Source organism: Ovis canadensis, chromosome 9 (genome assembly GCF_042477335.2).
Source record: "Ovis canadensis isolate MfBH-ARS-UI-01 breed Bighorn chromosome 9, ARS-UI_OviCan_v2, whole genome shotgun sequence".
NCBI classification, from domain to species: Eukaryota; Metazoa; Chordata; class Mammalia; order Artiodactyla; family Bovidae; genus Ovis; species Ovis canadensis.
Window position 1 is genome coordinate 33,089,735 of NC_091253.1, and position 26,237 is coordinate 33,115,971.

At 41.4% G+C, this 26,237-nt stretch overlaps 1 protein-coding gene across 4 annotated transcripts in view; it reads left to right on the top strand.

Moving 5' to 3' along the window:
- ADCY8 (adenylate cyclase 8) overlaps positions 1-26,237 on the top strand; it is a 233,412-nt gene that overhangs the window by 111,547 nt on the left and 95,628 nt on the right. For all 4 annotated transcript variants that reach the window (XM_069600951.1, XM_069600950.1, XM_069600952.1 and 1 more), the window contains exons 6-7: positions 11,626-11,784; positions 16,088-16,358. In XM_069600951.1, coding sequence (XP_069457052.1) covers positions 11,626-11,784; positions 16,088-16,358 — 430 coding nt within the window. The remainder of the gene's footprint in view (positions 1-11,625; positions 11,785-16,087; positions 16,359-26,237) is intronic.

Genomic DNA, 26,237 nt, shown 5'->3' on the forward strand with positions numbered 1-26,237 from the left:
CAACCTGCCTAGGAATTGACTCTCTCACTAATATGGCTACAACATGGGCTAATCAGAATCAGCCAGGGAGGTCCATCGGAGTGGATGTTAACCATAAACAACTGTGGTTTATGTTTACCATAAACAACCATACAACTGTGTGGTTGCATCCTGACTCACCTCTGGAATTAGGCTCCTACTTTACCCATGAGGAAACTGGAGCTTATAGGGTTCATGTAGTTGCTCACAACCACAGAGCTGGTCAGGAGCTGAACAAGGGCACCGGTCTAGAACCATCTGCCCTCAAAACCATTGGTCTTAACCATGACAGCATGATTACTCTCTTCTCTAGATTTCTGGAGTTCTTTCTGATGACTGCAATCTGCTATTGACACCCAAAGGGTCGAAGGGTAGCCTAGGAAGTCTCACATACATCCTTAATAAATTATCAGAACTGACACTGAGTGGGAAGAGAAGTCAGTAAACCTCTGACAATCACAAGATTGTAAGCCTTCATCAAACCTCTTAGTAAATGTATTCCATTAGAAAAAATAGTTGATTTTAGAAACATGATATTAGCTGGGTGAATGGCAAAAAAAAAAAAAAGGTGATTGAATGTAGCTTTATTTCTAATGAAGCATTTAATAGCATCTCATGGATGTCTGTTCATAAAATTAAATTAATTAAAATAGGCTTAGATAATAGTTCCATTAAGTAGATTGAAAAGTGGTTCCAGGTGGCACTTCTTCACACACCCTGGCCCTATTTCTGGGGAGGCTTGATAGCTTATAAGACGCTAGAGCCGAAGGTGGGCTCTGTAATATGCAATATCTTTATTAACGGTCTGCAAAGGCTCCCTTGATGAAACTTAATGAAAACTGCAGAGCCTGATCTTTTCATTGCAGTTGCTAAAAAGACATAGAATGACACCAGAATGCCAAGCAGAAACTGGCTTGTCCCCAACGGTTAACTGGAGCAAAGGTCTTAATCCTTGTGGTGGGGGTGTTCTGCCAAGCAGCATGGCAGGATGAGGAATGAAAATCAGGATTTGTTTTTCTTCCCTTAAGAGGCAGGAGTGCCTAAGCCTAGTGCATGCCTCTGGGCATCTCTTCCTTCTCCTTTCTCCCTCTTGAACTTCTTTTTTACTCTTTCTATCTCTCCCTTTCTCCCTTGTCTCTCTCTTTATATATAAATCTTTCTTTCCTTTCCAAACCCCTTTCTTACCTTGATCTGAAAAGTCATTGACTACAGCATCCACAAAGCTGTAGTTCTCTTTAAAATGCAACAGAGTTGTCTGTAATGCATGAGCAAGGGTTCTTTTCACAAAATTATTTACAATGGTAAAGATCAAATCTATCCAGTTGCAATAGTTCATTAAGCTAATATTGACTGAATGCTTACCATGTGCCAAACACCATACTAAATAACCTTCCTGACTCACCTCGCCTAATAGTGACCACAGCCCTGTGAGGTGAAGAAGCTACTGTCTCTTTCCTCAATTGTAAGAGGAGGAAAATAACACTCTGATTGGATAAATAACTTCCTGTCAATGACGCACAGCCTGTTAGTGGCAGGGCAAAGACCCTGAGGCATATTCATCTAAATCCCTAAATGTCCAAAGGCAGGGAAATGGTTAGATAAATTTTTGCATATTACAAAACAGGGAAATGAGGAACCGTTAGTTGCCATGGTTTGTGTTAGTATTCAATGGCATAGAAAAGTGCTTGTGAGTTTAAAGAAATATGCATTGTAGAGTACACACACACACACACACACACACATGTTCACACGCTCATCATTTAGGGCAACCTTAGTTTTTTATATCTATTTTTACAGAGAGAGAAAGACATACAGCTCAGTGTGGGAAATGAGTGGCTGGATCTTTTCTCTTGCTTTTCTCTCATGGGGTTCACACTGTTTTTGACCAGAAATCCTGCTCTAGATTCTCCCCTTACCTTCCCACTCCCAAAAGCAGGAGGGTGACGTTGAGTGGACTACAAGCAGCGACCAGGTGTCCATGGAGCTCTCAGCCTGCAGTTTGGCGTTCTGAGGGCCAATCAGGACCTATCACTTCCTAACCTTGAGCAAGAGACTTAACCTCTCTCCATGCCAGGCTTCTTAGCTGCAAAATGGGGGGAAAACATCCTAATTCAAGTTCGATAAAGACAGGAACAGATTTTCTGGTTTGTCTATTTGATTCCCTGCTTATATCTGCCAAGGTCTTCAAGAAATGCTTGTTGGATGAATGAATGAGATAAATGGATAGGATATGTAGTATCGGGTGGTCGTGAGAATGAAGGGAGATCATGAAGTCAACACAGAACATGAGGTCAACACAGAAGAGATATTGAATATGTTTTAACTCTCTTGGAGCCTCAGTTTCCTCATCTGTAAAATGGAAGTTTGTAATCCTGATAGGTATCTACCTATCAGAACTGTTGCGGACATCATATGAAGTATTTTATGAGACTGCAACATCCATGCTAGGATAAGACATGGCAGTTTTTCAACTTTTTAGAAGCAGATGAGCTGCAAGTTTTATAAGGCAAGCTGACTCCAGCGCCCAGTAAAGGCTGTGGGATAGATCATGGTTGAAGGCAAAGTCGGGCTCCACGACCAGCATGCTGACAGCCCCCACCCTGACAGCGAGTGACTCCTGTGCTACCTTCCATGAACTCAGAAATCTACAGAAGGGAGCTTGTCATAGGTCTGCTGCCTTTGGGAATTAATCAGCAGAGACTGTGTCGTCCCTCTATTGGGCAGAGCCAGATTAAACCCCAGTGGTTCGTGGACTGTTGAGGATGGCTTCTTTCTCAAAGTAAACCATTCCAGGCAGTAGAGGTGGACCCCTGGATTTAGACTCGCACCCCTGGGGAGAAATCCCAGCTATTCCACTGCTATATGTGTGACCAAAGAAAGGAACTTATTGGAACTCAGTTTCCTCGGTTGTAAAATGGCGCTGGTAATGGTACACAGAGTTATTGTAAATATAAACCTTGACACTTGCGCAGAACACCCGGCCCAGTGGCTGTAATTGGCTTCCATAACTAACTCCCATGCTGTTCCTTTTTTTCCCAGCATTTCAACTGAAAGAACATTTCTAAGGTTCTCCATCTTTTACCATACACCAAGCACTCTTCTTTAACCGTTCAGTTACAGGAAATAACATCATCGCTTTTTGCTGGTTAACTGTTGCATTATGGGTACCCCCGCTTGAACTAGAGCTACAAAAAAAATTGTAATAACTATTAAGTGGAGTCTTCATTTCAAAGAAACCTTAGATAGAAGCCCTCCATGAAAACACATGAGAGCAAAGCTGCTTGAACTGAAGGGGGAAGATGTGGAGATTCTCCCCACTCTCCAACTGGCAGGCCCAAAGGCACCTCCACAGTTCCCCTGGGACTCTAAGAAGCAGCCAAAGGCTACAGAGAAAGAAAGGTTTTGTCCATGAATTCAATAAGTACATCTGAGCACTATGTGCTAGTGGTTAAGAATCTGCCTGCCGATGTAGGAGACATGAGACATGGTTTCAGTCCCTTGGTTGAGAAGATCCCTGCAGGAGGAAACAGCAACCCACTCCAGTATTCTTGTCTGGAGAAGCTCATGGACAGAGGGCTGTAGCCCTGGCGGGCTACAGTCCATGGGGTCTCAAAGAGTTGGACACGACTGAGCGTCTGAGCACACAGCACACCTATGTGCTATGTACTGGGCATGTGGAAATGAAAGATGGTACCCCTGCCCTCCAGAAGCTCAGAGTTTATGGAGAAGAAAGGGAAGGTAACATGTTTATAAAGTGAGCAATCTATAGGCATTTTTTTCTTTATTTGCGGTGATGAAGCACAGCAAAGCATCCGTGTGGCTTTATTTTGGAAAAAGTAAACAGGATTTGTAATTCAGAGCAGAATTCTATTCATTTTAATTTCAAGAATACACAGAGCACCCCTTTAAGAACTGGGCTTGAAACACATGGTATGTGTTTGTAGTTCTATGCAACCACTGGGCAGCCTTTCTAAAGAGGATCACTGTCTGTAAATTATTCATTACTTTGCCATAATTTCATTCTTATCTTTTATTAAGTCAAATCCCAGACACAACAGAAAGAAAACGCAGTGTAGCAACCATGTTTGTCTTCTTATGATTTTTGTTTTGTAGAAGAAAATAAAAAATCTAAATGTCTTTTCATTAAGATGTTCCAGTGCATTCCCTGGATAATGTTAATTGCCCAGTGGCATTAGCACAGAGTGCTGTTTAATAGACCCTCACAATTAGTTGGCAAAGTGCTTTAACATCCATTATCTCCTCTGGGGCTCACAGAGGCTCTGTAAGTGAAACAATCAGCTAGAGTTTTATTTTATGACCGTTGAAACTCTGGGTTGGATCTAGCTATTTGCCCAGACTCACATAACACATACAGTATCTACGTTGTGAAGTGCATGAGGTTTAAAAAACAACAGCCCCAGTTTAGTCTTAGAATCCTGCTTTTCAGCTGTGTGGCCACAAGAAAATCCTTCTACTTTCCTGTAGTTCTTCATGGGCTTCCCAGGTGGCTCAGTGGTAAAGAATCCACCTGTCAATGCAGGGGACACGGGTTCAATGCCTGGCTCGGGAAGATCCCCTGGAGGAGGAAATGGCAACCCACTTCAGTATTCTTACCCAAGAAATCCCATGGGCAGAGGAGCCTGGTGGGCTACAGTTTATGGGGTCGCAAAGAATCAGACACAATTCAGTGACTTAACAACAGTTCCTTCAAATGTGATAAGCATCCAAGTCGTCTGTAGTATGTTCCAGACACTCTTCTCAGCTCTCTATGTGTGTTTATTCAATTAATTCTGACAATGCTACTATCATTCCCATTTTAGGTAGACGTTGGGTAATTTGCCTAAGATAGTGCAGCTAGTAAGGGGCAGAGCAAGACGTAAACTCAGGTAGTCTGACACCAGAGTCTGTATTACTCCCTCCACTATAGTGATGCTCATATCATGAGGAGGATGTAGATTGGAGGTGATGACTGTACCCTTCAGGATAGTGCCAAGTAGGCTGACATGACAGACATCCCCCCAAAGCTCAATGGCTTAACTCAACAAAGATTCACTTTTCATTCACATTTTCTGTCCATTGTGAACTGGCTGAGGCAATGGCAGGGAACCACTATTCAAGAACCCTAGTTAAGAAGGCTTCATCACCAGGTGTCCTTGACTGATGGTGGGAACAGAGAGAAAATGTGGTTGATCAGTCTTTTAAAGCTTCTGCCTCCCCAATATGTATTTTCTTGGCCTCACGGCAAGGCATGTGGGATCTTGATTCTTCAACCAGGGATCCAACCAATGCTCCCTGCACTGCAGCTCTGAGTCTTAACTGCTGGACCACCAGAGAAGTCCCTCTGCTCGTATTGTATTAGCTAAAAATAACATGAAATATGCAAGAAAACACAGTCCTAATATGTGTTTGAATATTGTGGTGTATAAGACATGGTAGACCACACCGAAGACCTCCCCTACTGACGCATCTCACAGAAACTCATTGAGAAAGCATCAGAAACTGAAACGCTCTTCCTAAGTGCTAGATGCTGCTTGTCCTCTTGCTTTAATGAGTTTTTCAAATGGCCTCAAATGTCTTCATTATCAGTGGATGAAGGCTGTGTGTATATATGTATACACATGCAGTTTTTAACTTAAAAGTTAAAGTTAAAACGATGGCCCAGAAACTAGAGTCCTCACCAGGAATAACACTTGTCTCATCCTTTAGCTACAAGCATTCTTTCTAATGTCTATGGCTGCCTTCTTAACATGTAATTTATTTCTATATTCTCAACCCACTTCCACTTTACTCTCTTGTTTAAATAAGTGTATTATCTTATAACTTGGTGAAGTGAAGTGAAGTGAAGGTCACTCAGTTGTATCCGACTCTTTGCAGCCCCATGGACTGTGGCCTGCCAGGCTCCTCTGTCCATGGAATTCTCCAGGCCAGAATACTAGAGTGGGTAGCTATTCTGTTCTCCAAGGGATCTTCTCAACCCAAGGACTGAACCCAAGTCCCCCACATTGCAAGCGGATTCTTTACTGTCTTAGCCAAACTTGTTAAGAACAGAGAACACAGCTTGTATATAGAATCATTCATTTATTCTTTAAAAAAAAACAAAAACAAAAAACTATATGTGAGGCATGATGCTCCAGGCTGTGCGAGATACAAGAATTATTCAGACAGGAATACTGCCTTCAAGAAGTTTATATGTAGAAATGTGAAACATGGGGACTGCCCTGACTGTCCAATGGTTAAGACTTATTGCTTCTACTGCAGGGGGCATGGGTTTGATCCCTCGTCAGGAAATTTTAAAAAAGAGAAAGAAATGTGAGAACATGATTAGTGAGTATGGATACCCATCCATTCACCCATCCATTTTTCCATCTAGTAAACATCCGTTAAGTGTGGGCCACGTTCCAAACCCAGTACCATGTTAAAAGGGGTGGGTGGCAATTGAACCATGCAAAGTCTATACCGCCAATGTTTAGAATCCAGTAGAGGGAAGAGATGATTACAATACAGCATCCCAGTTATTGTTCACGTGGGATGCAGTACAAACACTGGGGAAAGCAAGTAATCCAGACGTCACCTGAAGGGAGGGGATGGACATTCCAGACTGGGGGAGGAGGGCCCAGGCTTCAGGCAGTGACTTTGCAGTTTGGACGTCTGGAGTCTGATGTATGCTTGAGAAATGAGGCTGATAATTGAGATGCACGTAGCTCATGAAGGATTTTATGTGCCAGGCCAGGAATTTTCCATTTTATCTCACAGGCCAGTGATTTCTGAATACTTTGATCCCCTATCTCTATCAAAAGTGATCATAATAATCTAGAAATTGTATTATTGTCCATTCTATCATTATATTCATACATTTAAAAGCACATACTATAAAATGCACATGAGAGATGGATTGTAAATGATACTGGTGAAATAAACAATACTTTCAAATATTTAAAATTCACTGATAGTGCAAAAATCTTTCAGCTGTCATCATTTTTTGGTGAGAGCAGTGGGTTTGAACATAACTGATTTTTTTTCATCTTAATAGTTTATGATACAGAAATGCAAGGGTTGGGTTTCAAATTCAGTTTATTTCTGTGTTTGGCTCCAACAGAGAGAAATATACATCTTATAAAGACAGGCAGATCCTGGAGGTGTATTTGCACCCTTGGTTGTGTTTTCTAAGTCATTTGTGACAAAGCCTTATACAAGGTTTGCCATACATTTTCCTTTTTGAAAAATATTTACTTATTTGGCTGCTCTGGGTCTTAGTTGCAGCATGCAGGTCTTAGTTGTGGCACGTAGGATATAGTTTCCTGACCAGGGCCCAAACACTGGCAGCATGGAGTTGTAGCTGCTAGACCACCAGGGAAGTTCCCAACCTTACTTTTTCTCTCTGATGTTTGTGAGCTATTCATACAAACTCATTATAAGGCAATAGGTTTTTTTATATTTTTTAACAAACGGATTCAAAGTCTACCATAATTCTGTACTTGGAAAATTTTAAAACAGATTACCATAAGGGAGCAAAATTTGCCACCCCAAAATGCAAAATGTGTCTGTTTGGCATGAAGATTATTTTAGGCTGTTATTTTTGTTGTTTTTGTTTTGGTTCCCCCCCCCCGCCCCCTTACTGTGCTAGGTCTTCATTGCTAAGCACAGATTTTCTCTGGTTGTGGTGAGCAGGGTCTAAACTTCATTGTGGTGCACAGGCTTCTCATTGCCATGACTTCTCTTGTTGCAAAGCACAGACGCTAGAGTGCAAGCTCAGTAGCTGTAGTACACGGGCTTAGTTGCTCTGTGGCACGTGGAATCTTTCAGAACCAGGGATCGAACCCATGTCCCCTACGTTGGCTGAGGGATTCTTATCCACTGTACCACCAGGGAAGCTCTGCCAGGTGGATTTTAAGAAACAAAAGGCTCAGGAAGAAATTTTACCTCCTCCTTTTGACTGCCTAAAAGAATTTAAATTGGCCCCATTCCAGGAAGAGACCTGGCCTCAGAGATACTACAAGGAATAGGAGCTAAACATGTTAAGCTGGGGAAAACTTAGCAAGTCCTATTTGATCAAACTTCTCTCTGTGTCCCATTGTCTTTGCAAAGCCTGGCAAATGTTTGTTTACCAAACACTTCTTTCCCATCTTCATGTAAATTGCTCTCCTCCCCTTTGAAGTCCCAAACTCCTCTCCCCTTCCCAAGTGGAAGAAGCCAGTACTGGAGAAACCAAGCACCACACGGGGAGAATCCGGGAACTCAGGTTTATTATGCTGGCGGGCCCAGAGGAGGTAACACTCCATGCTCTGAGCCCCGGACAAAGGAGTTACAGAGTTTCCGTAGACAGACTACAGTGGGCAACACCAGCTGTTAATAGGCTGGTTTAAAAAGATGGGGAGGGGGATGCCTGACCTGGAGAGGCATGATTAAGCAGGTTTGCAGGGGCTGGGCTATCGCAAAGAGCAGGAAAAGGGTGAGTGAGATAAACTCCAATTCCTAAAGTCCCCACTTTCTGAGACTTCGTGACCTACGTGATCTAGACTTTGCAAAGGGCAAGCTAAGTTACAGAGGCAGAAGAAGGAGATTATGTAAAATTTTAACTTTTCCCCTTCATCCCTTCTCTCCTCATAGAAGCCTTCATTCTCTAATTTGTCTTGGGATGCCATTTTTCTTAGGAGGTCCTCAGTTCAGTTCAGTTCAGTCACTCAGTCGTGTCCGACTCTGCGACCCCATGAATCGCAGCACACCAGGCCTCCGTGTTCATCATCAACTCCCTGAGTTCACTCAAAATCACGTCCGAGTCGATGATGCCATCCAGCCATCTCATCCTCTGTCGTCCCCTTTTCCTCCTGCCCCCAGTCCCTCCCAGCATCAGAGTCTTTTCCAGTGAGTCAGCTCTTCTCATGAGGTGGCCAAAGTACTGGAGTTTCAGCTTTAGCATCATTCCTTCCAAAGAACACCCAGGGCTGATCTCCTTTAGAATGGACTGGTTGGATCTCCTTGCAGTCCAAGGGACTCTCAGGAGTCTTCTCCAACAGTCCTGGGTGTAGGTAATTAAATTTGATTTTTTACTGTTACTCTGTCTCACGTCAATTTAATTTTTAAAGCAGTCTGAAGAAACTAGAAGGGGAAAGGAAAACTTTTTTCTCCCTGACATTAGTAAATATGCATCTTTGAGAGTATTTTTGGCCCCACTACCCAGCTTGAAAGATCTTAGTTCCCTCACCAGGGATCAAACTTGGGCCCCGGCAGTGAAAGCCTGCTAACCACTGGACCACCAAGGAACTCCCTCTCTGAGAATTTTGATAGTTGATGTAACATGTTTGACAGTCAGGTTCCCAAAGAGAAGGTGACATTTCCAAACTTCTATTTTCTAAATTCTTTCTTCAGAGCGTGAATTTCTCAGGAAAAGCGGTTACTTTCTCATTCCTTCTTAAATCATCCTCTTCAGTTTGGATAAACAAATTAAGAAAGTTTGGGTTTTTTCCCAAATATTCACTTTCATGTCAAATAAAAAGGGATAAATCATCTTTATTTTTTACATTAATTTATTTTTTATTGAGGTATAGTTGATTTACAATATCATAATGTTGTAGCCACGTGTTCCAGGAAACAAACTCACTCAGAAGGACAATGCAGATAGTGGAGTACAGTCTATTACACCGGCAGGCCCGAGGCAGAGTCTCCTCTTAGCCAAGGACCCAGACCAGTTTTTATGAAAACCTTATATACCCTAAGTGTACGTGCTCAAACCCACCTCCCCAGATTCTCTGAAACTAGTCTGAACAAAAGAAAAGAAAGATACAATAAAAGTTAACCCGTGATTCGTATGCCTTAAGCCTAGGTAGTTAAGAGTGGACAAATATCAATAGGCCTGTGGTCATACTCCAATAAGCATAATAGAATGTATGATTCTATTTGGTTACACAGATAATTAGGGTATTCTTTTAGGCGATGGAGAGTCTAGGCACGAGCCCTGGGGCTCTTCCATCCGGGGGGTCTGATTCTCCAGTTGGTATGTCCTCTCCATAGATACTGGGCATATAGCTCAAAGTCCACAGTCTGGTCCAAGAAGGAGTCCTGCTTTCAAGATGGAGCCTGTTCTGTCTGTTGTCTCCTTCAATAATAGTTTCAGGTATACAGCATAGTGATTCAGTATTTTTACAGATTATACTCCAATAATGGTTATTATAGGATAATGGCTATAATTCCATGTGCTATACAATATATCCTTGTTGCTTATCTGTATGATCAATGTTGATCATATAAGCTGCCTTAAAGATAAGTCATCTTTATTTATTTACTTATTTTTGGCTGCACTATTTATTTACTTATTTTTGGCTGCACTAGGTCTTCGTTGCTGGGCATGGGCTTTCTCTAGTTGACGCAAGTGGGGACTACTCTTTAATCACAGTGGGCAGGCTTCTCATTGTGATGAAGAGAGGCACCAGTGGCTTCTCTTGTTGTGGAGCACTGGCTGTAGGCATGCGGACTTCAGTTATTGTGCCCTGTGGGCTCTAGAACTCGGGCTCAGTAGTTCTGGCTTAGTTGCTCCACCGCACGTGGAATCTTCCCAGACCAGGGAGTGAACCCATGTCCCCTGCATTGGCAGGCGGATTCTTACCTACCGTACCCATCAGGGAAGTCCAAATTTAAATTTGACAACTCCTTTCAGCATTTTGAAGTAAAGTAACTTTGGATTACTTCATTACTCCAAACCATTGGATTTCTTTATGGCAGTGAAGATTTTTCTAGCTCTTCTATTTTAAAGTATTATATTCTACTGTTGGAATTTCTTTCTACCTAAATGACATCTTTTAACTCTTAAACTGAAGTGGTTGGAAATACTCTGAAAATGAGGAAGAGATGGCAGAGGCAGCCCTTGATGGAAGAAATCTTCTATTTTCAAGATGCCTCCCCCACACTTACAAGCAGAGGACAGTCTGACACAGACCCTGTAAAGTCCCTAAGATCAATCCATATATTGAATTCTGGTAAAGATAAAAACAAAAGCTATGGACGGAAGTTGTGTGATTGTCTATACATCCCAACAGCTGACCCGGCTTAGCCCTGGGATGTGAGCAAGTTACTCTGGAGACCACTGCTCTAAGGGGTTGGGAGGTCAGGAAAGAGTTTTAGACAAGGAGTGATGGAGTGACAGTCACTTTTGTCTTATAGATAGCTATGTGGAACTTGAGCTGTAAGGGGACTCCAGACTGAAGCTTAATAGTGACCTGAACTAGAATGTTAGTATAAGGAATGGAGAGAAGGAAATGGAATAAAAGTTAAAATATTTAGGTTGGAAATGGAGTGTTCAATGAAGTGCAGAGTCTGTAATCTATCACAGGTTTGTGCAGTAGTGGGTTGTCATTCCCTGAGAAGTTACATAGGATGACCAGGTTTGGGGAGAAAGGTGATAAAGACCCTTAGAAGTTCAGATTAAAAATTAGTGGAGTTTGGAGAAGGAAGGGTATCTTTCTAGTTATCAGGAAATCCAAGAAGTCTTCGTGGAAGAGGTGGCACGTGAATGAGCAATGAACTTATGGAGTAAGCAAGACCCAAACTGCCACCAAGGCCAAGATGGCCACTCTGGCCTCTGACATCTGTCTCTTCATTCCCTTATGTCATCAGGTATGTGCGATCAAGGACGAAGCACGATGTTGACATGCGGATTGGAATCCACTCGGGCTCAGTGCTGTGTGGCGTGTTGGGTCTTCGGAAGTGGCAGTTTGATGTCTGGTCTTGGGATGTGGACATTGCGAACAAACTTGAATCTGGAGGAATCCCCGGGTAAGCCAAAGCAAAGCCCTCTCCTTGCTTAACACTTGTCATTGGCTCACTTTGTGACAGTGGGTTTCTCATGTGCAGAATTCAGAAGTACATATATTCAAGAAACAATTATTTTGGAGGACACAGAACTTTAAAACATCATGCAAATATTGGCTCCAAAAGTTTAGTGACATCTGTCAGAGGCAGTGAGGACACTCAGGTATTCTGGACTCAGTCCTGTAAAACACTGGCTTTCAGATTTGACTTCGCACTGGAAATAGCACAGGAGCATTTTAAAAATCCTGGTGTCTTGATCTCATACCAGTCCATGTCAGGCAGAATCTGTGCAAAATCTCATCTAAGTTCTTAAAGCAGTTCTCATGGGCAGCCAGGGTTAAGACTTACTGACCTTCTGTATGACCTTAACCTTCCTTTGAAAACTCAGACATGTCTCTGAACATTCCATGATTTGACATTGTTTGGCTTTTTCTGCTATTTTAATGTCTGTTATTTCCTCTCCTCTTTTGTAGGATAAAACTCAGCTTACTTTTCCTTTCAGTGAGAGAGATAGCCCCCCCATTCTAAACCTGTGTCAAGTATCTTTTATGCACTAGACAGACTGCTAAATACCATGAATACATCATACCATTTGATCTCTCCATATAGTAAATAGTAGCTTCCTTGTTTTAATGGGGACACTGAGGCTCAAAGAAATGAAATATGTCACATAAACATAGCTATGAAGGGTCTCCCTACCCATCACTGTCTCCCATTGTTGATTTATCAGTCCTGTTTGCTCAAGATTGTCCTTTATTATGACTCTGCAGCCCGTCATTGTGTGTGCAGTGCCGAGTATGATGCATGGGACATAGGAAGAAGGGAAGGAGGCATACAACACCATGGCATAATGGTTTGTGGTCTGCTCCCCGGAGTCATGCAAAATCCATATGTAATTTGTTAAACCACCAATAGCTGGGCCCATCCTCAGAGTTTCTAATCAACATGTCTGGGATGGGAACAAAGAATGTGCCTCCCTAACAAACTCCCAAGTGCTGCTGCTGCTGCTGCTCTGAACTTTTAGTTAAGTGAAGCAATGTATATAAAGTTCTTTGCTCGGGAAGTAATTGTGGTTATTGTTGTAGTATTGACTATGTGATGTAGCTGTGGGTCTTGGAAGGACTCTGAAGGTGAAATCTGTAATCCCCATCCAGCACTGTCCTCTCCCATTCATAGGACTTTGGTCCAGTTGCTTATTCATTGCCTCTGAGCCAGTTTCACTGTCAGCAAAGTGAGGGGGGAAAATGCTTTATCACCTGCAGTTGTTGGAAGGAATGGAAATTAGATGATTCCTGGAACAAAGCAGATAGACTACATTTGGGTACAAAATAACATTTATGCAAAATAAATGTTGTCCATCTGTTAGAACTTGTTTACCATCATGACTATTATTATTATGTCGTGGCATTTAAAATTATCAGAAACTGTCAGATTTACCTAACCAATATATGAGAATATTGTCTGAGAACTGATTTATTTCCTTACAGGGAAATGTAATCACCAGACCTCAGCTGCAAATGTCTTACTCCAAAGCTCCAGATAGTAGCAAGGATGAAAATGAGCCCCTGAAATTCCATTTCTATCAAAGCATTTAAATATTGATTAAAATTTCAGCAGAAGGATCATAGTAAATGATGAGAAGTGTGTCTTTCACTATGGGAAACATACTATTGATTTAGGATATGCAAATATTAGTCCCCCTTAGCACTGACCACAGAATGATAAAATGTAGAATCCAGAGACAATACCAAATGGGGTTGGTGTGTAACTTGATTATTTTTAAAGAAAATCAGCCATCGGACTTTATAAAACACTTCCAAGAGTTTCATTTTGCCTGCGAGAAAAAGACAGCTTTCAAGCACCCAGCTCTGAGACTGATCTGAGAAAGACTGGGACACCTTTTTAGTTCATGGAAGGTGAAACAACTTTTTTATTCTCCTAGTTCAACACTACTGAGCTGAATTCCTATATATTAACAAAATTTATCATGAAAATATTTTGTAATTAGCACTTTTCTCTAGAGAGCTCAAAAGAGCTTTCACATGCTTTTATTTTTAGTATGGATGTACCTTGGAGATACTGCAAACTGGATTCTAGACCACTACAATAAAGCAAATATTCCAATAAAACAAATCACACGAAGTTTTTGGTTTCTCAGCACATAAAAGTTATGTTAACACTATACCATAGCTTATTGAGGATGCAATAGCAGTACGTCTGAAAAAATACGCATACCTCAATTAAAAAATAGTTTCTTGCTAAAAAGATGCTAACCACCACCCGAGCCTTCAGCAAGTTGTAATCGTTTTGCGACAATAACATCAAAGATCACAGATCATCATAACAAATACAATAGTGGACAAGTTTGAAATGTTTCAAAAATTACCAAAACATGACACAGACATAAAGTGAGTAAAGGTTGTTGGAAAAATGGCTCTGATAGACTTGCTCAGTGCAAGGTCGCCACAGACCTTCAATTTGTATTTAAAAAGAAATGAAATAGCTGTGAAGCAAAATAAAGGGAAGTACAATAAAGTGAAGCCTGCTTGTATTTTACCTCGCCTTTGACATCAATGACTGTATACAAGAATACTTATTTGGAAAATGTGCAGAATCTACCTTAAATGATCAGAAATGCACTGTTGGCAATTTCTTTATATGTCTTTGCAGTGAATTATTTTCTCTGTAAGCATGACGGGTGACAGAGGGAAGCAGAGATAGTACTAAGTAAAATGCATTTGGAAAAGTCATTTAAAAAAAATTGTTTCCTTGGATATATTGTTTCTAGAATCCAGAAGCCAAGCAAAGTCTTAAGTATCTACATTATTCATTCATTCATATATTCAAGAGCATTGAAGTCAGCCAAGAGAAATGAATTTGTGCTGAATCAGGAATGTGGGGTGAGCGTTCTAGGCAAGGAGAATGGCTTGCTCTGAGTTTAGCAGGTGTGAAATAGCACCTTGAATTTGAGGACATGCCAATTACTTGATTAGCTGGAGAGAGTGTCAGTGAATGAGCCTTGAAGGAGCAGGATCCACAGAATAGAAGCCTTATAGATCTTGTTCAGAACATATACTGTATCCCATAAGCATTGAGGAGGCATGGAATAAACAACAGAAATAAAATAGTGCCATTCTAAAGAGTACTTCAAGTGTTTTGTTTTGTTTTGTTTTTTGTAGCACGTGTAGTGTGCCACGAACTGTTTTGACTGCCTTACATGAATCAACTCTTACAATACTTGTGATGACCCTAAGAAATGAATGCTATTATTTTTACCATTTTTATGGGTGAGAAAATAGACACCTAGAAATGTTAAATAACTTGTCCAAGATCTTTCAGCTAGCAAGTTGTAGAGCTAGGGCTTCAATGCAAGCAACCTGGCCAAAGTGTCTGTGCTTGTAAGCAACAAGCGAGTCTGCCCAGACCACAGTGCAGCACAACAAGCAGTCAGATTCAGTTAGTGACGAGAATAGAAAAACTTTTGTCTGGAAGGATTTACCATGTGACATTCCCAAGATTCACATCAGATCTTTAAAGCACTTGATGTCATCTGTTGTTTGGCTAAAAAAAGAAACTAGAATCTTGGACTGTGATGGCTGATACAAGTCTGTTACCTTGTGAGTGAGCCTAGCCCACACATATCCACAGCTTTGTTCTCTTCTGCTTTTCACATACACGTTACAGGGGAAATCGCATCTTACAGTGGTTTTCCTAAAGGATCCCTCCATGAAGCCCTGTGGACTTGTAAGACCTGCCTTTGTTCTTAAGAAGATTATAGATAAATTGAAGAAATAAGGCACAAATGTGTGAAAATTGAAATGATAGGAAAAGTAGACACTTGCATGGTAATCTGACAATAATTGCCGTTGGATTCAGCAACATTTATAGAACTTGATTTTCCGAAATAATCAACACAACTGAAAAAAAAAATCACGTGTGTTTAAAAATTACTGAGATCAGGCCAACAGTCATGAGGGAAAAAAGGAGGTTGCTTAAATGTGTCTCAATGGGGCTGCAATTTATCAGAGGCTACAGGGTCCCTTGGGGAGAAGTTGATAATAGATACTCTGCTCATTGATTTCTGCTTATATTTCTGTTTTCTTTTATTCTTTTTGCTCTTTTTCAGAGGAACAGATACAGTCCTTGAGGACATGTCCTCCCAGCACCCATGTACAGGCCTGATTTGGGGTTTGCACAAGAACCAAAAACAGAGATGGCCTTTGCAAGCCAGGTCAGGTGTATGACAACCTATGCTTTGTCCACACAGGCGGATTCACATTTCCAAAGCCACGCTGGACTGCCTCAACGGTGACTATAATGTGGAAGAGGGCCATGGAAAAGAGAGGAATGAATTCTTGAGGAAGCATAATATAGAGACCTATTTAATTAAGCAGCCTGAGGAGAGTCTGCTGTCTTTGCCCGAAGACATCGTCAAGGAGTCTGTGAGCTCCTCAGACAGGAGAAACAGCGGGGCGACGTTCACAGAGGGATCTTGGAGCCCTGAACTGCCCTTCGATAACATAGTGGGGAAACAGAATGTAAGTCCTGGCTTCCTTCTTCTGGTTTGCTGTGAATGCATGTGCACCTCCAACCCAGATGCCTCAGGGAAAACCGATTCATCTTTAACCTTTTCTCCATTGAGCATCTTAATCATAAATGATCAAACATGTATCCTCAGGATGGAATTAACTCATGCGGTCAATTTCAGGAAATGCCAGGAATACCAGAGGGTTCTCAACGCCCACTTCTTTTTTTTTTTTTTTTTGACCTAGTTAAAAACAAATGTCATGTGAAGCTGGATTATCAGTTTACCAAAATGAATCCCTCATGTTGGAGAAGATAAACCTCATGTTATGAAACTAGCAACAGAAGAGGAAGGTCAAATCCATGAGAATGTCTTTTTTTTTCAGTTAGTTGGCTAGCTCAGAGAACTGAGATACCCTCTGAAATTTAGAATCAGAAGGTCACTGTTGATTGGGAAATATTATAGCTTCAAGTGAGATAAAGGTGAGGTCATTCAAGAGTAGCAAGCGATTTCAAAGCCATCAATATGGTGCTATTTTTATGTAGCATGGATTTGCATCTTTTATGAGAGATAGGACGGGCATCCCTGGTGGCTCAGATGGTAAAGAATCCACCTGCAATGCAGGAGACACAGGTTTGATCCCTGGTTCAGGAAGATCCCCTGGAGGAGGGCATGGCAATCTGCTCCAGTATTCTTGTCTGGAGAATCCCATGGACAGAGGAATCTGATGGGCTATAGTCCATAGGGTCACAAAGAGTCAGACGTGACTGAAGCGACTGAGCAGTGAACGAATGAGACACAGGGCAACACAGTCAGTACATAAAGTGTAAATGATCAAAGAATCAAAATTTTTTTACCTATATCTTCAAATACTAGAATCACACTAAACCCAGTGAGATGCTCTTACTCTGAGAAGCACCAGAGAACTGAGGTTGATCGAAAGAGAACCGAAGTGGCTTCAGGGATGCTCCATTGCCCAGAGTGCTTGGTCAGAGCATGGGCAAAATCACCTGCTCTGACGTGGGTTTTCCCTTTCATTATTTAGGCCAGGCACACATAGTTGACCTTTTGTAAGTTATGTGAATTCATTGCACTTTTTTAAAGAAACTTACCCAAAAAAGTCCATATATAATACTTGTAAACAGCTTCTGACATGCTCCTGAGCCAAGGAAAAGCTGAAGCTGCTATGAAGTAAACAGACCAAATTGATAGTATCTGGAGCTTTGTGAAGACATATAGAAGTTAATTATTTTAACCCCCAGAGCTGAACATTTCTCATTGACTTGTCATTAAGAAAAATCTGTCTACTTAAAGGCATGTGAAATAGAAAAGGTTAAAATGCTGAGAGTCTTGCCTCTTTCTTCTGCATTTGAAAGATGAAAGATGAGGCCAGGGTAACCTCCGTTTCCTTCCAGCTCTGTGTAAAGGAGCAGTAGATCAATGCATGGAACCCATTCCACTGGGCAAAGATGCAGGTTCAACCGTGTCTGCATGCATTGCAAGAGTCCACCCTTAGGTCTTCAGTGTTCTATTGTGAGTGTTTACTTTCCTCCGAAATTATTATGCCCACACAAGTCATCACTGATTTCAATACCTACCTCTTTCCATCCCTAAATTGGTGCGCATGGTACAATTTGCTATTATAGAAAATTACAGTCTTAAATACTTCCTGGAGTTGGTGCATGCCCCGCTGAAAGTACCATCTGTTTCCTCTGTCTATTGTTAACTTGAGCCTGAATGCTGGTTATTTTAAATAAGATGCACACCTCACCCTGAGCACCTCAGTAACTGTGCATAAAGTTGTCTCTCTTGCTTTTATGTTTTTCCTTTTATTTTTGGTCTTTCCTTTTGAAAAACTCTGTCCATTTAAGCTGATTGTGGAAATGAGGATACTTTCTGTTAATAATTGTTCTAGTCTCAGTGTGCCTATCCTTGCTACTAAGAATTGAGAACCCAGAAGAGAGGCAGAGATACTTGGTTTTAATTCATGATTGACTGATCTGGTAGAATTATATAGGAATACTAGAAATATTTCTCTGCTAATTTCCTAATGATCTTAACTGATATCATAAAGATGTCATTATTAGTCAAAGATTATTATTTTTGGTGTTTAACCATACCATATATTTCTTAAGATGCCTGAGTTTTGCCTGTATTTACCATCTTCAGGATGAGTAATCTCTGTTTTGATGTCTTAAGACTTAAGAGCCAATGATATGCTGATAACCAAGTGGTACTAATAACATTTTGGAAACGATTAAGTCAATTAAAATGGTCACAGATGCACTTGTGCTTAGCTCTGGAAGTCAGCGAGCCATATGTGCAGTGCAGGGACATAGAGTGTGCCTGGAAGAGATCAAGACTGGTCTGGCTGAGCCTGTGCTCTGCCAAATCACCCGGTCAGTACTACAGAAAGCCCAGAGCACCAAGTGTTAGCTTAACACAGACAAAACATACTAATGCTTTGTTGGGGGTTTTCTAGCTAAATTGGCCAGATGTTTTAGCTTCTATTGATTCATACAGTATGCTTTGAAATATTTTTAATGACAGCGGTATGCCATGCTGTAATCCGTGCTATATAAATAGCAGATGTTTGGATAGTTACATTCTCATGTATTCATTCATTCAATAAAGATTAATTGAGCATCTGTTTCATGCCAACTACTGCTAAAATAATAGAGAAGGAGGGACAGAGGAAAGAAACACTTTAGAGATGAAGTCAGCCAGTAGTTTATATGCTTCGGGAAGACAGGGATTGTGTCTGTTTCCCTTATCACTTTTGAGTCCACAATCAGAACATTACCTAGTGAATAACAAGGCTTGTTTACAGTTTGCTAACTGATTGAATTAAACTGATTAAATGAATAAATATGGGTAGAAAAGGAGACGACCCAATCAAGTTTAACTTCCTGGTTTTTTGCTTGGATCTGACAGGCTAGATGGTAGACCTGCCCATCAAAATAAGCAATACTGGAATGGAAGGAAACACTAAAAGCCTGGGAGAGATCCAGGGGGAGATATCCAAAAGGCTGTTGAACACACACTTCTGGAGTTTAAGCATAAAAGGACTACACAAGGGATGTGAGTCTGGTAACATTTGAGGATAGATGAAACCACGAGAGTGAAAGAGGTCATGCTAAGGAATATGCAAAATAAAACAGTAAGAAAGTATAAGACAGGCATGCAGGGACACCAGGTGGAGGTAAAGGAGAGTCAGGATCCCATGACAGAGACAGATAGGAAGCAAAGTGACCGGTAGAGATTAGGCGATGAGGTATCATGGAAGCCGACAGAGCAGAGCATTTTGAGAAGGATGAGGTGATCAACAGTGGCCAGTGTAGCCAAGAGGCTCAGTTAAAGGACGACTGAAAATTGCCAATTTGAATTGGATTGGAAAACAACATTGGCAAGAGGCAGACTTGCTGCAGTGGTGAAGTCAGAAGCCAGATTGTCCAAGTTGATATGAGAGAGCTCTAGATTTCCAAGAACCCCAACTCCACCCCAGTCCCTTCTCCACTACCCATTTCAGGAGTCCGTTAGTAGTTTGCAGGAGCAAGGGAAGTCACTTAGAATTATTCCTGGCCTCTATGTGAGTCTTCAGTCCCAATCTATGCCTGAAGATAATCTCTTGGTTTAGATGTTGTACATCTTCCCAGCCCCTATATCTGTGCCCCATTGGGCTAAAACTGCTTCAGCCCGCTCTTGGACACTCTAAACACTTATGCTTTTTATCCTTTACTCTTGACATGGGCAAACGATTTGCCCACTGATTTGCTGTCCTGGCTCCATGAACCCTGGCTCAGATACCTGTGAGGTTTCTTATGCTCTGAGCCTGAGTGAAATGAAATTAAGAAAACTTAGAAGGCAAGAAGCTTATGATTATACGTGGACTATTAAAATGTAAGATTACAAAAGTAAATGTAGATGGCTGAAGTACACCAAAAGTGTGAACATTTTGACCTCAAGGAGGATATCCAAGAAATTTCAAGGCTAGGCTGTTGAGTGAGTCATCAACATGGTCATTGAATTTCTCAGAACAGAGACAAAATTTGAGATGAAAATGAAGACATAAGAAAAGGGTCCTTGTTCTGAAGATCATATTTTCCCCATGCTATAACTGAAATCTGTTTGTAAGCTTGAGCTCTGGTTCATTCAATTGCTTAACAGTCAGTCTTTGAGATGGTGAGGATCCTGTAAGGAGAAGACAGACTTGGCCCCCATCTTTCATGAGCTTACATTTTAAGGGAGAAGAGAATGCAGACAATTAATCAAAACACAAAAGTACTGAGAAGTAAATATAGATGGATATATGACTAAGGATCAAATAGAATTACTGCAGACTTACTACATCAAGAGACCTCTGAAATTTTTATATGAGTGTTGAAAGAACCCTGCATTTGAATGACCTGGAAAAGAACATTATATATAGTAGGAACAGCTTGTGCAAAGACCCTGGGTGGGAAAAAAGTTTGGTGCGTTAGAAGAACAAAAAGGCCCAAGTGACTAGAGCATAGTGAGTGGGGAAGGAAGGAACACAAAATGAAGTTAAAGGAGACAGAGGCTGAGCTTGAAAACCTGGTTGACTTTGGATCTTATTCTAGGGAAGTGATAGAACTATTTTAAGCTGGCCAGTGACATGATTTGATTTAGATGTTTAAGAGATCATTCCAGCTGCCTGTGGAGAATGGATTGTAGGGAGCAAGAATGGATTCATTAGACAAGCAGCATTTTTACTTATGATTTATATGAGGATATCAAAGGTTGAAGCTTTTATGTCTCTATAAAGTGCATTGTGTGAGGACATGAATCATTTTAACTTGATTTTGTGTGTGTGTGTTTTATTGGAGTATAGTGGCTTTACACTACTATGTCAGTGTGAGTTTCTGCTGTACAGCAAAGTGCAACTTAACTTGATTTTTATGACAGGTGATATGCCAAGAGAGGTGGAGCTACTCTTTTAGAAGCAAACTCCCTTTTAAAGCCTGGGTTCTCTCCCCCATTTATTGAGAAATCATCACCATTGTCCCATCCCTCCTTTTCACATTGATCATGACATCAGAACCTAGGCATTTTTCCATTACTCCTCTAGACCTTTTAAAAGAATCACTGGCAGGGAAAGCATAGATTTGGTACTTCTGTTGTATATATTAGTTGTTTCTGTACAGTAGACTGACTTTGGTCATTATTCATGAAGCTCATATGTGCACTGTGAAGATCGCAAACAAGTGAAATTATTTTAGATCTGCTTCCAAACCACCATCATAAAGCAAATGTCACAATAAAACTGGTCACACCAATATTTTGGTTTCCCAGTGCATACAGGTTAAATTAACAGTATACAGTAATCTATTACACGTGTGATAACATTATGTCTTAAAAAAAGTACATACCTTAATTAAAAAACATATTTTTGCTAAAAAAGATAACCATCACTTGAGCTTTCAGTGAATCATAGTAGTAACAGCACAGATCATGATCACAGATCACAGCAGACATAATGCAGTAGTCTGAAATATTGTAAGAATCACCACCATGTGACACAAAGACACCAAGTGAGCAAATACAGTTTTAAAAAAATGGCACCCAAAGACTCGCCTGAGGCAGGGTTCCACAAACCTTCAATTTGTAAAAACCACAATATCTGCAAAGTGCAATAAAATGAAGTGCACTAAAATAAGGTATGCCTGTGTTCCACACAACAAGACAGAAATTAAATGAATTTCCTTACCAGGAACATAGATAAACATCCATGGCCTCACTGACACTAGCAGAAGGGGAGAGCCTGGGGCCAGGTACCATGTGGGGAGTGTTGCTCAAAGTCTTTACGTTTCATTCTCACATCAGTCTTACTGGGTCAGTTTGATGTGCCTGCTTTACAAGTGACAAAATTGTGATTTGAGAGATAAGTTCATTCCCTGAAGGGCATATACTGAGTGAACAACAGAACTAAAATCAGAACCCGGTCATGTCTGGTTCTGAAACCTTCATGCTTTGAATCAGGCTGCATTGCCTCCTCTCTGCGTCCTGAAGATATATAGCAGGTGTCTACTGTCTACCTTGTTTCCTGGTCAGTCGGTCTTAAAAGGTCATGTGTGTGTGTGTGCACGTGTGTATGTCTTCACCCTCTGAAGATGACTCACTTTCTCAGCAGGCATATTTAGAAATTTTCTGTGAAAACTCCAGAAAAGGACCAGCTTTTCCTCCAGGTAGTATTAGCAATACCCCTAACATCTTACTCCCTGAAAGTCCTGATGTGATCATTGTTGGCATGGAAAGGGTTAAGCAGGAAAGTCTCTCTTGTCTATGCAGGAATAAAACAAGAAGTGAACCATTTGATTTAGTTGCACTTAGCCTAGAGAACTTTGAGTCCAGAAATGTGTAGGGAGTGAGGCTAGCCATGGTTAAAAGCAGGATATGAGCATATTTGTGTTATTATGTTTTTATCAGTCCCAGCTGGGACTTCTCTTAGATCCTGTTTTCTGTAGGCATTGAAAGAAAAAAACTCTCATCTGATTGCCTTGCTGATCAAAGCCATGTGGACTTGATGTTGAGGGCCCGTTTTCTCATAGTAAGCCAGTTAGCCCTGTGTGTCTCCTAATCTTGGGGCAAATTTCTGCAGGACCTCAAATTTGCCTCTATGATAATGGGAAGGGCTGGAACAGAAATTCAAGAGAATGGAGTCCTGGCCCTAATTCTCCACATACTATTGCAAGGCCTTGGGCCACCACGTCTGCCTTCCAGGCCTCAAGGTTCTCATCTGTGCAAAGGCAGAACTGGACTAGATGGTCCCATGACTTTTCTCTCAGCTCCAACATTGCCCCTTCAGTTTGTCAGCCTCAGACACATGTTGGAAGTCTGTGGCTATACTGGTGAGTTACCTACACTTCAGAATCTTGCCACCCAAAGCCCAGAGAACAAATAATTCACTAGGAATTATTTGTAATGATGGGAAGTAATGGGAATACCCCTTATTTACAGTTTTCCTGGCATAACAGTTTAGCGTAACTGTCATCTAATGAACTGTCTTAAAATGTTAATACCAAATCAGAAGCAAGAGTTAAAGCAAAAAAAAAATTATTGAGATGAAATTTCATCTAACTAGGAGATGAAGTCTGCCCTTTCTCTCTCTCAGTGTTCTGGATAATTGCATTTTGATTAAACGGCGGGGGGGGGGGGGGGGGGGAGGGGGAACCAAACATCATTATAAACATCATCACACTTTGCTATTTTTCAGGCAAAATGATCATTCAGGCATGATCAACATGACCGTTGTATTCTCCTGTCAAGAAATACTGATCACTAGGGTTTGATTTCTTTCCTTCTGTTTCTCTCTAAAGGTGGGATGCAAACTAAGTGGCAGGCCCCTTCTTTTTGCCTATGAAAGGCCAGAAGACAAAGAACAGTCTTAATTCAAACTCATTTTACTTTAGCATTTGACTTGGGCAAGTCCGTCCCCCCAGAGGTCCATTTGTTTCCTCATTTGTTTCCTCATTCGTGCAGCCACTGATTATTCAACTACTTAAAGAACTACGATTTGCTAAGCCTTGTACTGGGTGCTGAGGACAGGGAGATGCTGAAAGAGGTGCAAGCTGTCTGGGAGCTCACAGTCCAGTGGTATTACTAGCAGGTCATCAGGCTCAGTGGACATTGTTCTCATTCTAGCAGAACTGAATAGTGATCCCAGGTAGTCAGTGAAGACCTTCCCAAGGAGGGAAGGTTAAGCTGAAATCTACAGACAAGCAGGAGTAAAGCAAAGGATGAGGGAACAAGACCCCAGGAGGAGAGAAAAGACAGGGCCATCATCTCAGCCTGGGTTTCGGCTCCTGAGGACCAAATCACATGCTTCTCCTCTCCCTCTGAGAACCCTGACCTGAAGTTTCTACCCCTAAAAATGCCCGAAATACTGGGCAGTGGCCTTGAAGAGGAAGCTGTGTTTTCGAAGTCAGCTGCTTCTTTGACAAGCTGCTGAGTATCTAATTGTCTGTGTTCAGTCTTGGTATAGAGGAAGCCACAGGCAAATTTTCCTCCATAGGTAATTTCTTTTGAACCACTTTTAACGTCAGATTAAGCTTTGATGTTCATTGGATGGGACATCTGCAGGCTTTGGGGATAGACACCATGATGGGTTCTGGACATTTCCCTGAAGTCCATCTGTACTCTTCCAGTAACGTGGCTTGTACTGACAACAAAAGTCCCCAGGCTGCTCTTAGCCCCAACTCTGAAGATAGCAGCTGAGTTCAGCCAGGAATTAGAGGGATCTGGTTTTTCACTCTCTTCAGAAAGGCAAATGGATTTGAAGCCATCCAGAGAGGGTTGAGTGGATTAAGTGGGCATTTTGATCCATTAACTTTGACGCAACATCCCCACTTTCTCTGAAATTCCAGAGATAGACTGAGGTGGAAAAGATAAAGGGAGTTTGTGGCTCGTATGGAATTGCAGCTCTGGAAAGGAGCTTATAAGTTGGCACAAGACATAGCCTGTGGCTCCCCCATGGCCAATAGTTGGCTGAAACTTTGCTAAACTCATTGGAGTCTTCTTTCACCAAGGATTGACTAGTTGTTTCAGGAACCCTAAACATCTGAGGAACTGGACCCAGTGAATGCAGTGGTAGTTTATTTTTAATTTTTATTTTTGACCATGCGGAGAGGCATGTGGAATCTAATTTCCCCGACCAAGGATCTTCACCAATGGACTGCCAGGGAAGTCCCAATAGTATTTTAAACATGTGAAGATAATTGTATGATATTTTAAATGTGTGAAGGTAGGTAGGAAAAGAAAGCAAAAAATCTGCTTGTTTGCTTTTTTACTTATTTCCTCAATTTGAAAAAATAGCTGTGGATTTAAGTTTTATTCATCTTGGTGCCAGTTTTTCTGGGCTGAGATGTGTCACTGTAAAAGTTTTTCATTGAGTTATGTCAAGATTTTCCCACCTTTTCTCCATGAATACCTTTCATTGTTCTGACCCCGTGTGATTTATATATATCAAAGTTTTTCTTTCCAAAGAAAATTGCATTTGATGTGAGTGAATTTGCAGTCCCTCTTTTTAAAGTGAGTTGGCACATGTGTCATGACCCGCCATTGCTACTGCTCTTCACAAGGAAACGAATGGTCCCATCATAAGATGATTCCGTTCCAGCCCAGAGCACAGACCCTGGATATTTCTCTTCAAAAGTGGCAGTTGGGCTTTTTTGGTCTTTTTGTATCTTTTGTTCAGAATTTGCCCCAACCCCACATGCACAAAGTTATTTTTAGTCCCTTACAGTTTCTTCCTATTTTGTGGTTCGTGGAGAGGTGCGTTCAGGTGCAAACATTGCAGCACTGCAGCCAAGCGTCCCGGGTCCCAGTCTGTCACCCCATCTCTGCTGGAAAGTTTAGAGGCTGGATTCTTGAAGGTCAGTAATGTGAGCTCCTTTGAAGCTGAATCCAGGAAAGTATCAGTCACTAAACTTAATCAGCCAAATTGTATAATAAGACCCATAGACTTATAGCACCAAATATGAGCAATTTATCAGCAACTCTTGATAGAATGTAATGGTTAGATAGCATCACCAACTCAGTGGACATCAGTTCAGTTCAGTCACTCAGTGGTGTCCGACTCTTCGCAACCCCATGAATCGCAGCACGCCAGGCCTCTCTGTCCATCACCAACTCCCAGAGTTCACTCAGATTCATATCCATCGAGTCAGTGATGCCATCCAGCCATCTCATCCTCTGTCATCCCCTTCTCCTCCTACCCCCAATCCCTCCCAGCATCAAAGTCTTTTCCAATGAGTCAACTCTTCGCATGAGGTGGCCAAAATACTGGAGTTTCAGCTTTAGCATCATTCCTTCCAAAGAAATCCCAGGGCTGATCTCCTTCTGAATAGACTGGTTGGATCTCAGTGGACATGAA